Below are 15,663 nucleotides of genomic sequence, written 5' to 3'. Positions count from 1 at the left end.
CTGACCTCAGTTTCCATGATTTCTTGATTCAGTTATACATATACACACATCCATTTTAAAAATATTTTTTTCTTCAAAAAAAAAATTTCCACAATTTTGCCCAATGCTAGGCTGCCTCACTTATCCTTATCCTTAATAGAACACTTCATTATACATTACTGTCCTTAATCTAATAGGATAGTTTATTATATATTAATAGGAAGAGAACATTACTTCTCACGTGGCAGTTGTGGGTCCCTTGGTTCGACCTATTTCTCAGCTCTCCATATTTTATTTTATTTTTATTTTCTTTAGTTAGAGTATAGTTGATTTACAGTGTTGTGTCAATTTCTGCTGCACAGCATAGTGACCCAGTCATACATATATACATATATTCTTTTTCTCATACTACCTTCCATCATATTCTGTCCCAAGAGATTGGATATAGTTCCCTGTGCTACACAGTAGGTCCTCATTGCTTACTCATTCTAGATGTAATAGTTTGCATCTACCAAATGCAAACTCTCTGTCCATATTTTAATTCCTTGCATATTTTAACATTGTAAAATTATTTATTTATTTATTCTTTTATTGCTTTTTAGGGCTGCATGTGCTGCATATGGAAGTTCCCAGGCTAGGGGTCCAATTGGAGCTGTAGCTGCCAGCCTACGCAACAGCCACAGCAACTCAGGATCTCAGCCGCATCTGCAACCTATACCACAGCTCATGGCAATGCAGATCCTTAACCCACCGAGTGAGGCCAAGGATTGAACCCATATCCTCATGGATGCTAGTTGGGTTTATTTTCACTGCACCACAATTAGAACTCCTATTTAACATTTTTAGTTATTACCTGAGTACCAACACTTATAAAACATTAAACTATTTGAGATTTTAACCTTACTTCCTTTCTATTCTGTCACGACTATAATATTGTTTCACAGAATAGGGGTTGGCACATATGCCTCCTCGATGAGATGTCTTGGGGGAGGACCTCATCTCCTCCACTAAAGACGGCTCCCACTTCTTGTAATTTGGCCTCCTCTACTTTGAGCTGGACAGAAGAAAGCAAAGAAACTAACATTTAGTACCTGAAAGTGCCTTACAGCTCATAGATTATGTAGGAAAACTTTAACTTCCTTTTTTTTTTTTTGACTGTGTTGTGGCATGCGGAAGTTCCCAGGCCAGGGATTTAACCCAAGCCATAGCAGTAGCTAGAGTCACAGCAGTGACAACACGGGACCCTTAACTCACTGTACCACCAGGGAACTCCCTTTAACTTCTGTTTTTGGATTGAGGAAAGACAGTGACTTGCCTAAAGTCCCGGACTTAGTAATAAGTGGTCAAGAGGTATTGCAATCCAGATAGATCTTACTCACCCATCCATACTTTTTTCGTGGCACCATTATGTCTGCTAGAAAACAACCTCTGTCTTGCAGCTATTTAGAAAGTGCAAACAAGGACAGGGCTTAGCAAGGTACATGCATTTTTATTTTTTTTATTTTTTTGTCTTTTTGCCATTTCTTGGGCTGCTCCTGCAGCATATGGAGGTTCCCAGGCTAGGGGTCGAGTTGGAGCTGTAGCCACCAGCCTACGCCAGAGCCACAGCAACGTGGGATCCGAGCCGCGTCTGCAACCTACACCACAGCTCACGGCAACGTCAGATCCTTTAACCCACTGAGCAAGGGCAGGGACCGAACCCGCAACCTCATGGTTCTTAGTCAGATTCGTTAACCACTGCGCCATGACGGGAACTCCAGTTTTTAAACACAACAATCTGTTGAAGAATATGCAAAAGAGAACAATCCTATATAAATCCAGAGAAAACCAATGAGAGACAAGTACGCTTTGGCTTTCAGCCTTGAGGGCTGAGGTATGGCTGTGGAGTCTGGGAAATCTCATCCACAGGAGGACTTCCTTACCTTGGGAGCAACATGAAGTTAAGTCTGTCAGCCCTGTCCCTCTCTGCCTTGTACAGCTGTGTCCTTTCCTCCACCAGATGTTCCAGGTTTCGGGAATACAGTTGTAGACGTCGGATCAAGGTATCCATATAACTTTCATTTTTTTGGTCATGGAAGAGGCTGTGGGTAATAACAGATAAAGAGCTCTCCATATTATTAAGAAAACAAGAACATCCATTAAAACACTGGAAAAATGTCATGAACAGGTAATTCAACAAAGAGAGAATAAAAACGGCCAACAAATGTAACAAAAAGTTTTAACTTTAGGAAGGATCAAAGAAACAGATACAACACTAAAAAAAGAAAAATAAATGTTAGAACAATGGTCATCAATGTAGGTAAGATGGAAGAAAAATATACAATACCACCTTCCTGGAGAGAAATAAGCTTTAAGAATAAGCTTTAAGAATGCTTATGCCTGAGTTCCCTTGTGGTTAAGGATCTGGCATTGTCACTGCATCAGCTCAGGTTGCTGTTGTGGTGAGGATTGGATCCCTGACCTGGGAACTTCTACATGCTGAAGGTGCAAGCAAAAAGAATTTTATGTTGATCAGTCCATCAACTCAACTTCTAAGAATTATCCAAAGGAAAGAGTCATGAGTATACTGAAAGTAAACTGCAAAGAAAGCAATGTTTGCAATAGCAAACATTAAAAAATAACCTAAATGTGTAACAGAAAGTAGCTAAATATTATGATACAATGGAATATGAATGTATCATTAAATACACAAATTAGAATGAAATACAGGAAAGATGCTACCTCTATGTTAAGTGGAAAAAGTTGGTTTATAAAACAGCAAAAATTATCATCTCATTTTTAATTTTTGAAAACTTGTGGTCATCTATTTAAACATAGGTGGTGTTTTTACCTTTTTGCTTGCTCATTCATTTCTTCTAAAATTTTAATAATGAACATTTTCCAATTTAAAAAAATATAAGAAAAGGACCAAGAAAAGTAAAGATGAGCCTTTTCTTATTTCCTCCGAACAAAGTCAGGGTCCTAAAGCAGATGCCCTAACTCTGGATTATTTTGTTAGACCAAGATGACTTAAATGAGATGCCTGCTTTTTGTGATCCTGTGACATGCCTGGTGCAGAGCCCAGGCGGGAGGCACACGGAATTCTCGTACAACTGTTGTGAGGTTTGGAAACAACAGAGCTGAAGGGGATGAATAAACCACATCATATCATATCATCATCACAGCAATTAAAAGTGACCACTTGTACTCGAAAAAACAGACTACATTGTCATCTCCTTTGGTGTGGGTGGGATGTTTGTTAAAAATCCAACACATCTCTGGAGTTCCAACTGTGGCACAATGGGTTAAGAATCTGATGGCAGTGGCTTGGGTCGCTGTGGAGGCGCTGTTCAACCCCCGCCAGGCACTGTGGTGTAGGTCACAGCTGAGGAAGAGGTTCAATCCCTGGCCCAGGAACTTCCACATGCCACTGGTGCAGCCATAAAAAAAAAAAAAAATCAAAGCATTTCTGAGTCCTATTGCACATCTCTATGATTGGAAACTGCTAGGCTTGGGATTAAGAGAATTTTTTAACAAGTTCCCTAGGAGATTCTTACCAGACACCATTATGGAGTCTCACTGGGTAGAAAGAGTGAGGGAGCAGGTGTCAGGGCTGAAGATGAATTATTTTACTTCATGATGAATTGATTCAATTAAAACAGTTTCCTCAACCTTGGCTGTGTATTTTAATCACTTGAGGAGCTTACTTAAACTCCTGATGCCAGCCTGTACCCAGATCAATTACAACAGACTCTCTAGGGTATGATTCTGGCAACAGTATTCTAAAAATCTCCCCAGGTATCACAATGTACAGCCAAGTTGAAAGTCACCCTATTAAAGGGCTAAATATCAGGAGCCCAGTTTTGTCTTCATGAGCTTACATTTCATCTGTCACACATACAATCTTTTTTTTTTTTCTTTTTTTGGCTGTCCCTCGGCATATGGAGCTCCCCGGCCAGGGATCAGATCCGAGCCACAGTTTCGACCTTAGCGACAGCTGTGGCAATGCCAGACTGGGGATAAACCTGTGTCCCAGTCTGTCACATATACAATCTTATCTGCGAAGAAATGAAAAGGGATAAGAATGGAATCATTTATAATTCCATTTATTATTTCTTGCTCCTTTTCTTACAAATGATGGTTTAGATTTATCACTCAATGGCCACATTTTCATTGCCTTCACTCCCCCTCATCTCAGCCCTGGACTTTTTTTAGCCTCATTAAATATCTGTGTCTTTGACTTAATGAGAACCTCCAGAAGTTAGAGCTGGAAGAAACTGCAGAAATCATCTTGTTCATTCCAATTTTACTGGCAACAAAACTGACACCCAGTTAGGGTAAGTGGCTTGTCCAAAGTCCAACAAGCTATTATTAGACCCTAGTCTAGAAACTGGATCACCTAACTCTTAACCTCAGAGCTGTTTTTCTCACCCTGCATTGTATCTAACTGAAAACATGAGAAATCTAAAACTTAATCTTATTGGATAATTGTGTGCTATTTTTTTTGATCCCAAATTATAATCTGATTCATGGCTCCAGTCTTAAGTGCTTAAGGTCAAAGTTTCAGATTTTAGGATTTTAAAATTGTTAGGGAGTTCCCCTTGTGGCTCAGCAGTAATGAACCCAACTAGGATCCATGAGGACTTGGGTTTAATCCCTGGCCCTCACTCAGTGAATTGGGGATCTGGCATTGCCCTGAGCTGTCATGTAGGTCACAGATGAAACTAGGATCCCATGTTGTTGTGGCTGTGGTGTAGGCTTGCAGCTGCAGCTCCAATTTGATCCCTAGCCTGGGACTCTCCATATGAAATGGGTGTGGCCATAAAAAACAACAACCACCACCAAAAAAAAAAAGATTTTAAAAATTTAAGAAACTTGGGGATCTTAAGAATTATCCAGGGGCTCTGCAGATTTCCATGATTCATACTAGACTTCTAAATCCTAATCACCAGCAGAAGTGTCAGGGAACTCTATTTTTAACAGATATATTTGTTGTTGTTGTTGTTGTTGTTTTTTTGTCTTTCTTTTGTCTTTTGTTTTTTGTTGTTGTTGTTGTTGTTGTTGCTATTTCTTGGGCCGCTCCCACGGCATATGGAGGTTCCCAGGCTAGGGGTCCAATCGGAGCTGTAGCCACCGGCCTACGCCAGAGCCACAGCAACGCGGGATCCGAGCCGCGTCTGCAACCTACACCACAGCTCACGGCAACGCCAGACCTTTAACCCACTGAGCAAGGGCAGGGACCGAACCCACAACCTCATGGTTCCTAGTCAGATTCGTTAACCACTGCGCCACGACGGGAACTCCTTAACAGATATATTTGTGATCAGTCGGAATTTAGTTTCTAATCAGGCAAGTTTTGCCCTCAAATGCTTAACTTTTCAAGTGATTATTTCCCTGAGAAAAATCGTCTGTTAGTCTCTGGATCACTTTAATTCTTTTGAGGGGAATTGCAGTCTGAGATTTTTCATTAGAAAAGACATTCTCACACTTAGCTACCACTGAGTATCAACTATTATTAGAAAAGTCTGAAATTAGTGAGGAAAAGTAAAAATTTCAGCAATACCCAAATATCTTGGCCAACGTATTCTCAATTTTCTTGAAGTCTGGTCTCTTTTCTGGATCTTCCTCCCAGCAGTTTTTGACAAGCAGATAGACCTAGAAAGGCAGACAAGGCAGATTAACTCAGGGGGCTGCATCCTATCTTATTCTGTTCAGGGATGGGAGAATAGTTTTAAAACATCTCAAAAAACAAACAAAAAAACACAAAGGAGTTCCAAAAGCACAGTGGAAACAATCTGACTAGGAACCACCGCGAGGTTTCAGGTTTGATCCCTGGCCTCTCCCAATGGGTTAAGGCATAGGTCAGCGGCTACAGCTTCGAAGGGACCCCTAGCCTGGGAACATCCATATGCCATGCGCGTGGCCCTAAAAAGCAAAAAAGAAAAAAAAAATCTCAACTCTGACAAAGAGGATGGGATGGCTCAGTTCCCTGTAGCCTCTCTCAGTCACAGCCACCTGCACTCCCTTGCCTCACCCTTCCCTTCAGCCCTAAACTAATAAAAATGGTGGTACTGGTTTTGATGAGGTCAGGTTGATGGGAGATACAAAATGCTTTCCAGACATTTGCAGGGTTTATTTTGGGAAGGGCAATAAATATCGGAGCTCAGTGAGTAAGAGGCCAGTAACTCTAAACGAGAGCGAGGCTCTATGAAATTAGTTTTCAACCATGCCTGATGGTGCAATTGTCGGAGCAGTGTTCACAAAAGTTACGATTTCAGGAGATTCTGAATTAATTGATTTGTGAAGGGGCCTTATTAGGGTCCTCAGATTTAGCTAATACAAATCCAGGACACTCAGGTAAACTTGAATTTCAGATAATGCATGATTCGTTTAGCATAAGTATGTTCCAGCTGTTCCAAGGGCAAAGGCCAATAACCTATACATTTTTAAGTTCCCCAGGTGATGCAATGCCCACTGCAGTGGAGAAGAGAAGCAAGGAAGGGGAGGTACCAGGAAGCCCTTGGAATCATCATCTCCTTTGGTGCCACCTGTTTGCGGCTTTTGTGGGATCAAAAAGCATAATAAAAACCATGTTTTAAATAAAGATCGTTCTTCACTATGACCCAAAACAGGACCACAAATGGTTTGAGAAGCAGTTCCTGTCTGTGCTCTTTGCCTTAATCAAGTCCCCTGGGAGGGACAGGACTAGTCTAGAACTGTGGTTGCCTAGATTCACCACTAGGTGATGCTCTTGCCTGGGAAAACGATCTGCAGGCTACCTGCCTTGGAAAGGAGGGGACAGAAGCTGCAACAGATGGAACAGCAGATGCTCGTCAGGCACTGCCAAGTCATCCAGCTTCAGGCCTGTATGCTTCGGGAACCACCTACCAGATACAGAATCTAATTCCTCACTGCTAATTCCAGAACCAAATCCAGCTACATGTGTGAATTGAGGAGAAGATGCTTTGGTGAAAGAGGTCTTAAGCAACATGTGGATATAAAGACTAGAAAGGAGGGTTTTAGAAGAGAAATGCTGATGTGTAGGGAGGAATCCCAGCATTCAGAAAAGCAAGAGGAAAGGAAGGGAGGAGGTGGTGGCAAGGATAGGGGCAGATGGATCTCAGAACCTTGGGGCCACAGCCTGCCTTTAATGTTGACAAAAAGAGAGAGAAGTAAAAATGGCCCATTCCTGCCCAGCAGAGTCTGGCTGTAAACCTCATCTGGCAGGTCGCTTGTAAACTGAAGCAAAATATTTTTATCTTTACCTTTCAAAGAGTAAAAGTGTTAAAAACATGGTTTTTTTTTTAAAGACTATAAATATTTTGTGAGCATTTACTTATCATCTCCCGAATTATAAAAGCTCAGAAAAAATTCCCTCCCAAAATTAGATTTTTTTTCCCCATAGGTCTTAAAGGCCTTTGTGAGAGATTGTTTTAAAAAAATTAAGCAAACACAGAGAGAAAAATCTCCATTTTCTTCAGAGGAAGGATAGAAAGAGTGAAAGTACATTTCTTTATTGTTTCTAGATGTTGCCATATTTGCTATTTAATCAGCAGGTAATATTTATAAGTTTAGTAAGTGTATCACATGGACATTTCACACTTTTAGCTCCTAAACCTTGAGAATGTGACGTGTGCTTAAGGAACTCTTTCCTGATTTGGGAGTATGGGCGGCTGACAGTAGCTCCCAAGGATGTGTCCCCACTCCTAGAGCCAGTGAAGCTGACCTTATTTAGAAAAAGGGTCTTTGCAGATATGATAAAGGATCTTGTGATGGGGAGGTAATGCTGGATTATCTTGGTGGGCCTGAACGTAGTTGCAAGCATTCTTACAGAGGAGAGAGGCAGAGGGAAAGTTGAAGAGGAGAAAGTGGCCTGGAGGTAGAGATTAGAGGAGGATCCGAAAGCCAAGGAACGTCTAAGCCACCGGAAGCTCCTGGAAGAAGCAGGGAACACATTCTCCCCCCGAGCCACTAGAGGGAGCATGACCTGCCGACAACTCACTGCAGACTTCCGGCCTCCAGAACTGTAAACCAGTATGTTTCTGTTTTAATTCAGTGTGTGTGTGGTACTTTGCTGCAGCAGCCCAAAGACACTCACGCGGGGAGATAGAACTCACTTCCAGTTCTTTTTCCTCTGCTGTTTCCAGGAACAGATCTGGGCGGAAGGGTTTCACCCCGTTGGAATTCTCCACTCTGAAAATCTTCTCTGATGGGATAAGAATAATGCAAATGACAAGAAAGAAAGCAGTGTGAAGAAATTTAAGCAGCAGCTGCCAGCCTCTGAATTGGTTCACCGACCCTGGATAGGTCCCCAGTGGGGCTGTGGCAGAGCCTAGGCCAGTTCTCAACAGAGAGAAGTGAACAAATGAAGGAGTCTCCAGGTGAAGGGGTCTTGTGTCCCTTCACACCAGGAGGTCACCTTAAGTTGTCTACTAACCCTCTAAAACTTAACTCAGATACACCTGCCATAGGGAGGCTTTCTCTGACCAAGATGCCAGCTTGCCCCCACTATATCCCTTTACCATCTCCATCCCCCGGAGGGTTAAGAGCTGACACATAATTAAGTGCTCAGTAAATCGAGGACTGGATGAATGGAATAAAACATTCCCCCCCTGAGGGGACATGTGGCAAAACTACTGATCTGCTTTCAGTAAGAACTGAAATACCTATGTTGTCCCACTAGAGTGATCTAGTCCAGGTGTGAAACGGGCACAAAGTCTTCTACTGGAATCAAAAGGAAATCAGGAAATGGTAAGGCAAGATTCTTTCAGGCACAATAATATGACAGCAGTGGCAGCTGGCAGAGGAATACTGTCCTATGCTTTTCAGAGCCCTCTAACCTTCAGATGCGATGGATCCCTCCAGCTACCCTATGGAGGGCGGGTGTGTCCTTGCTTTTGCTGGGGAGTGGACTGATAGGTGGTCACAGGACCTCAGGGTCTAGGTCAGCCTAGCACGCTGGCTCCCCCCGAGGGTCTCACTCACCCTTCTGGTCCCGACAGCTGAGGGTGTAGAAGGTTTCTCTTCGCAGGATGATCTCCTGGGCGATGATCCCGTAGCTGTACACATCTCCTTTCTGGGAGACGCTGGCTCGGCGTAGGTGCTCCGGGGCCGTCCACAGGTCTGCACATTCAGCAGTGACACGGAGAGGGTGAGGGGTCGAGCCGCTCAGGGGTCTCCAACTTGCTTTTGCTTTTAGGTCCCTCCACCGCGCTAACGCCGGTGAAGGGGGCAGCACACATGCTTGCCTTCTAAGCTGACTATGTAATGCCGGGATTCGGGTGCGGGCATGCAGCAATGCCTTGCCTAAGCTGCTTGACTCAGAGCTCTGAAAACCCTCTAGGTCAACTAAACTAGCACCTGGGGACAGGAAGTGCTCAGTAAACGTCTGTGGGGTGAATGCAGTAGAATCTAAGAGGCTGAGCATTTAACAGCTTACAGAACATGTGGCATAAACAGAAAAGCCTTCATAAATATTTTAAAATCATGTATTTATCTTATGTAATATAAAACACTATATATACATATATAGTACATAATTTTTACAATATAAAATTAACTATAAATTATATGGTTCATATAATTATAAATATAGATATAATTTATATAAAATGTATAGTTCATATGCATTATATAAATAGAAATATATTTACTTATATAATTATGTATAAATTATATATAAATATATATAAGTATAAATATATACTATATGTAATAAGTGTATATATTATATACATATGATATATATATTTATTAAAAACAAATAAAGAGAGCACTTTTTTTGTCTTTTTAGGGCTGCACCTGCGGCATATGGAGGTTCCCAGGCTAGGGGTCCAATCAGAGCAGTAGCCGCCAGCCTACACCACAGCCACAGCCATGATGGATCTGAGCCACATCTGTGACTTACACCACAGCTCAGGGCAACACCGGATCCTTAACCTACTGAGGGAGGCCAGGAATCAAACCCGCGTCCTCATGGAAGCTAGTCAGGTTCATTAACCACTAGCTATGACGAGAACTCCAAGAGAGCACATTTAAACAAAGAGACCATCACTGATATTTTCCAGGTGTGACACGCTGGCAACCACAAAGTCAGCTATCACCTGGAGATGTGTTTTATTTACCGCAGTGTTCTTTAAACAAATTAATGCACACAATTTGCCCACGTTTTACTGTTGTGCCTGCTCTGTCCATCTAGTTCACTTCACATGAGTGAAGCACTCCTGGGTCCTGTGTTTGGCTCCTCGAAACACTTGGGGTTTGGACCCCATCACAGATCTTGTTTGTAATAATGGGTGTACAATTAGTTTTCCTCCAACATCCCTTGGAAATTTTCCAGGATCCCTTAGCTCCTGGTAGACTTTTTGAGATTTCTACCTTCAGCAGTTTCAATGAAACAAAGCTATACATGCGTGTGTTTAGGCACATGACATGCTTATAATGAAGAACATTTTCGTCATTTGGTTTTCCATCCAACTGTTCACTGCCTTTTGGAATTTGTCTCATGAGTTTATATGGCTTGTTCTTGGACTTGTAGGAAAGAGAAATAAATCTACTTATGCTCAAGTTCCAAGATAGGTAAATGGATGCAATCCACCAACCCCACAGATAGGTAAATGGATGAAGTTCAGGAGGGTAGGATTTGACCCGCAGTTTGTCTGATTCTGTGTCACGGTGAGTCGTTTAATGAAGGAGATTTGCTCACTCCATGATGAACCCTGCTTGGCACACACAGCAGGTCCTCAACTACCGCTTAACTGGATTGAGTCCAATGTCCTGGCATGCTTGACATGACTGAAGAAGTGGGGGCATAACTGCAATTTTTCATCTTTTAAGGGAAAACTAAAGATTGCAAAGTAGAGTTAGAGGAAGGATTTAGTTCTTGGATCTAGGCAGTATTTTGAGGCACCGATGAACGCTAGTCTTCTGAGACTATTTAACCCTGAGTTAAAGTGAAGAACACCTAAACGTTCAATGCGAAAAGCCCTTTATACTTTACACATCACTTTTCTTTGTGTCACTTTTTTTTTTTTAATGTCCTCACCCATGGCATATGGAAATTTCCAGGCCAGAGACTGAAACTGAGCTGCAGCTTTGACCTACACCCCAAGTGCGGCAATGCCGGGATCCTTAACCCACTTAACCCATTGCACTGGGCCAGCAACCTGAGTCACTGCATCACACTGGGATTCTTAACCCACTGCATCACACTGGGAACTCCTGTGGTACTTTTTGGACCTTCAACATGATCCTGGAAGGGATGAATAAGAATATATTGTACTGAGAAGATTTTTCCCCCATCATTATCATTTTTTATCATTATTACAGATAAGTAAATGAAGTCTAGAATTTGGAGATGGGTCTTCAGCCTTGTACTCTATATTCTTGGGCAAATCTCTTAGCCTCTCTGAGCGTCAATTCTGTCTCCTACAAAGGAAGGGGGTTAGATAAGGTAACTTCTAAGGTCTCTTTCTGCTCTAACCGTCTATATTTTTCCACACGGTTCTGCTTCCACAAGCCAATAACCTTTGCGCGGTTTCTCCCTGATATCAAGGACACATATATGAAGAAAATCCACATGGGAGATCTGTTCAACTCAGCACGCCTGTGCTGAACCCTGAGAAGTGGGGAGGAAGTGCTGGAGAAAGAGCCAGCCGCTGCCTCTTATGGCTCCATATGTTGCTTTTCTGATTGGTATCACCATTTTCTGAGCACCTTACATGGGCTTATGAGAAAAAAAATTTTAAATGGGAAACTAGTAAAAATTCCATTTACAACAGACCTTTTTTTGGAGCTAAAATGGAATTACAGCCAAAGTCAGTGATCTTCACCACCATCCTACTGTCCACCACGCAGTTGGTGGATTTCAGGCGACCATGGACTTCTGTCTTACTGGAGTGCAGATAGGACATTCCCTGTAGTTTTTCAGAGAGAGGACAGGAAAACAGTGAGATATGACACTATTCAGCTGCTTCATTATTTTAAGGAAAGAAATGACATTTCAAAATCATTTTGGCAGGCAGATAGAATCACACCAGCAGATTTTAAGTTTCAATCCATTACTTTTTACCGAAAAAATGCTCAACATCACCAATTATTAGAGAAATGCAAATCAAAACTACAATGAGGTACCACTTCACACCAGTCAGAATGATTATCATTAACAAGCCAACAAATAACAAATGCTGGGGGAGGTGTAGAGAAAAGGGTACCCTCCTACACTGTTGCTGGGAGTGTAAGTTGATACAACCACTATGGAAAACAGTATGGAAGTACCTTAGAAAACTAAATATAGATCTACCACATGACCCAGCAATCCCAAATCCACTCTTGGGCATACATCCAGACAAAACTTTCCTTGAAAAAGATACATTCACCCAATATGTTCAATGCAGCACTATTCACAGTAGCCATGACATGGAAACAACCTAAATGTCCATTGACAGATGAATGGATTAAGAAGATGTGGTATACATACACAATGGAATATTACTCAGCCATAAAGAACAAAATAATGCCATTTGCAGCAACATGGATGGAACTAGAGACTCTCACACTAAGTGAAGTATGTCAGAAAGAGAAAGACAAATACCTTATGATATCACTTACATCTAGAATCCAATATATAGCACAAATAAACCTTTACACTGAAAAGAAACTCAAAGACTTGGAGAACAGACTTGTGGTTGCCAAGAGGGAGGGGGAGGGAATGGATGGACAGGGAATCTGGGGTGAATAGATGCAAACTATTGCATTTGGAGTGGGTAAGCAATGAGATCCTGCTATATAGCATAAGAAGCTATATCTAGTCACTTGTGATAGGACATGATGGAGGATAATGTAAGAAAAAGAATATGTATATATATGACTGGGTCACTTTGCTGTACAGTATAACTTGACAGAATACTGTAAAACCAACTATAATGGAAAAAATAAAAACCATTAAAAGTAAATAAATAAATAAAATAAAAATATTGCTAAAGCCCTAATATGTGCCTAACCATTACATCTAGTTTTGAAGTCCATTCAGATGAAACAGTAAAAGGGAACTGTCTAAAGACTCTGGTTAAATAGCTGTATATAATAGGAAGCAAAAGTTGATCTTATTTTTTTTAAAGTGTTTCTACTTAGCATTTATTCTGTCTGTGATCTTGGGTATGTCTCTCATCCTCTGCTACACCAAGTATAAAATACGGAAAATAAGGCTTCGCTTTCCTGAAGGGAGGGGTGGGCTAGATTATTTCCTAAAATCTAATGCAGTTCATTCTGTCTTGAAACAGAATGTTCCATTGTTTTGAGAGGAAGCCCTCTTGGGGAGCTTATGTGCTTCCCTCTGGTGGCCAGAAGTGGTATTGTCAAAACTGATGTTCGGCCTGGATCACAGGAGTGAAATGTGGCAAATAGGGTATTGTGTCAGTTTTTTTCCAACTGACTCTGATCCTGTGTGACTTTCATGAGATTTAAGGCTGTATCAAATAGCTCATTCTCGGAACTGATTTTTCTTTACTCTTGAATGAGACCCAAGTTACTTCTCTTTCATAGCACGTCTGGGAAATAAATGACCAAACTTATTATTGCCTCATGCAAGATGAATTCCTGTCCTTAATATTTTCTCTTATAAAGTTGAGGATTTGGTCATCTTCCCTGAAACTTTATGTGTTTTTTTTTACTTCCGGCAAATCTATGAAAACGTGTGCCCCAAGCCCAGTATGGAAGGACTTTAATAATAAAAAATAATAGTCAATATATATTGAACATTTGCTTGGCAGCCCTTATACGGAGCATTAGCATTGTTTCTTAAAATCCTCACAACAACCTGTAACACAGGTACTATTTTTATGATCATCTTACAGATGAAGAAACCAATGTGATAGCTTGCTAGATCTGGTTTCCTGTATTTAACTTTTGTTTTTTTGTTTTTTTTTTCTGTCTTTTTGACATTTCTTGGGCCGCTCCCGCGGCATTATGGAGGTTCCCAGGCTAGGGGTCAAATCGGAGCTGTAGCAACCAGCCTACGCCAGAGCCACAGCAACGCGGGATCCGAGCCGCGTCTGCAACCTACACCACAGCTCACGGGCAACGCCGGATCGTCAACCCACTGAGCAAGGGCAGGGACCGAACCCGCAACCTCATGGTTCCTAGTCAGATTCGTTAACCACTGCGCCACGACGGGAACGCCCTGTATTTAACTTTTGTAAATGTCTTTTGCGTTTGTAGGTCTCTTACCTTAGCGATGTCATACAAGACAGAGATCTTAAACTCCCAATCCATGAATGTACCATCAGGATAGGAAATTGTGTCATTTAAAACTTCCTGAGCAGGAGAATAAGAAAAGGAAGATAAGTTAGTCCTTTTTTTAAGGTAGGAGGGCTACTGTGGAGAGACTATTAACGGCAAACTGATCTAATCATGAGGTCTTGGGCTGGGGAACAAGTTGGAACTCCATTGTCCTAGCTTTCCTGAACATATGTTTCTTCTCTATCCCATGTGAGAAATATTAGGTGGTTCTTCTCACAAAGAGATGAGCAGGAGATACCCATAGGTCCCAAATCCCAGTTCCTCCACCAGACAGGGGTAAAGGAATGAGCAGTCACCTGCCAGGAGAGGGCGCTGGTGAGCCTAGTTCACAAGCGACTAGACTGCAGGCTCTCTCTTCAAAATTACACTAGTGTTTTTCAACAAGCAACTGCTATTAGGAAATTCCTTCATTAGGCTTATTGTTTTTACACTCATGATCAATTGCACCTTTTGGCCTAATAGCTCTAAGTGTTCCTTCAGTTTATTAAGTTCTCAGTCATTAAGGCAGAGTTCTTGGGAGTTCTCTTGTGGCTCAGTGGGTTAAGGATCTGCTGTTATCAAGACTGCAGCTTGGGTCACTGCTATAACGTGACTTTACTCCTGGCCAGGGAACTTTTGCATGCTGCAGGTATGGCCGAAAAAGAGAGAGTTCTTGGATTTTTGCATGACCTAGAATTTTTTTAAATTTTTATTAAAGTAGATTTGATTCACAATATTGTGTTAGCTTCAGGTTGACCTCGAATTTTTTTTGGTTTTTTTAAATTTTTATTTCATAATGATTTTTATAGCTGGTTTACAGTGTTCTGTCAATTTTCTACTGTACAGCAAGGTGACCCAATCACACATACATGTATACATTTTTTCTCACATTATCATGCTCCATCATAAGTGACTAGATATAGCTTCCAGTGCTATACAGCAGGATCTCATTGCTTATCCATTCCAAAGGCAATAGTTTGCATCTATTAACCCCAAATTCCCAGTCCATCTCACTCCCTCCTCCTCTCCCTTGGCAACCACAAGTCTCTTCTCCATGTCCATGATTTTCTTTTCTGTGAAAAAGTTCATTTGTGTCATATATTAGATTCCAGCTATAAGTGATGTCATAGGGTACTGGTCTTTCTCTTTCTGAATTACTTCACTTAGTATGAGAGTCTCTAGTTCCATCCATGTTGCTGCAAATGGCACTGTCATTCTTTTTTATGGCTGAGTAGTATTCCATTGTGTATATATACAACATCTTCTTAATCCAAGTATATATACTATATCTTCTTAATCCACTCATCTGTTGATGGACATTTAGGTTGTTTCCATGTCATGGCTACTGTGAATAGTGCTGCAATGAACATGCAGGTGCATGTGTCTTTTTCAAGGAAAGTTTTGTCCAGATATATGCCCAAGAGTGGG

The 15,663-nt window shown here is 41.4% G+C and overlaps 1 protein-coding gene across 8 annotated transcripts in view; it reads right to left on the bottom strand.

The window, feature by feature from the left end:
• Window positions 1-15,663, bottom strand: part of GUCY2C (guanylate cyclase 2C) — a 672,163-nt gene that overhangs the window by 563,471 nt on the left and 93,029 nt on the right. For 7 of the 8 annotated variants that reach the window (XR_014845322.1, XM_085024752.1, XM_085024753.1 and 4 more), the window contains 6 exon segments: window positions 14,185-14,271; window positions 11,741-11,873; window positions 8,944-9,081; window positions 8,076-8,164; window positions 5,522-5,613; window positions 1,902-2,060 (listed from right to left, as the gene is read on the bottom strand). Coding sequence is in view for 6 of the 8 variants with exons in the window: in XM_085024752.1 (XP_084880878.1) it covers window positions 1,902-2,060; window positions 5,522-5,613; window positions 8,076-8,164; window positions 8,944-9,081; window positions 11,741-11,873; window positions 14,185-14,271 (698 nt within the window). In the remaining 2 variants the exon portion in view is untranslated. 8 annotated transcript variants of the gene reach the window in all.

The sequence above is a fragment of the Sus scrofa genome, chromosome 5 (assembly GCF_054392235.1).
Source record: "Sus scrofa isolate SSC_HxYL_T2T_F1_AM1 chromosome 5, Sscrofa_HxYL_maternal_Yorkshire_Landrace_v2.0, whole genome shotgun sequence".
Taxonomy (NCBI): domain Eukaryota; kingdom Metazoa; phylum Chordata; class Mammalia; order Artiodactyla; family Suidae; genus Sus; species Sus scrofa.
This window is presented reverse-complemented; position numbering and strand designations above follow the sequence as displayed.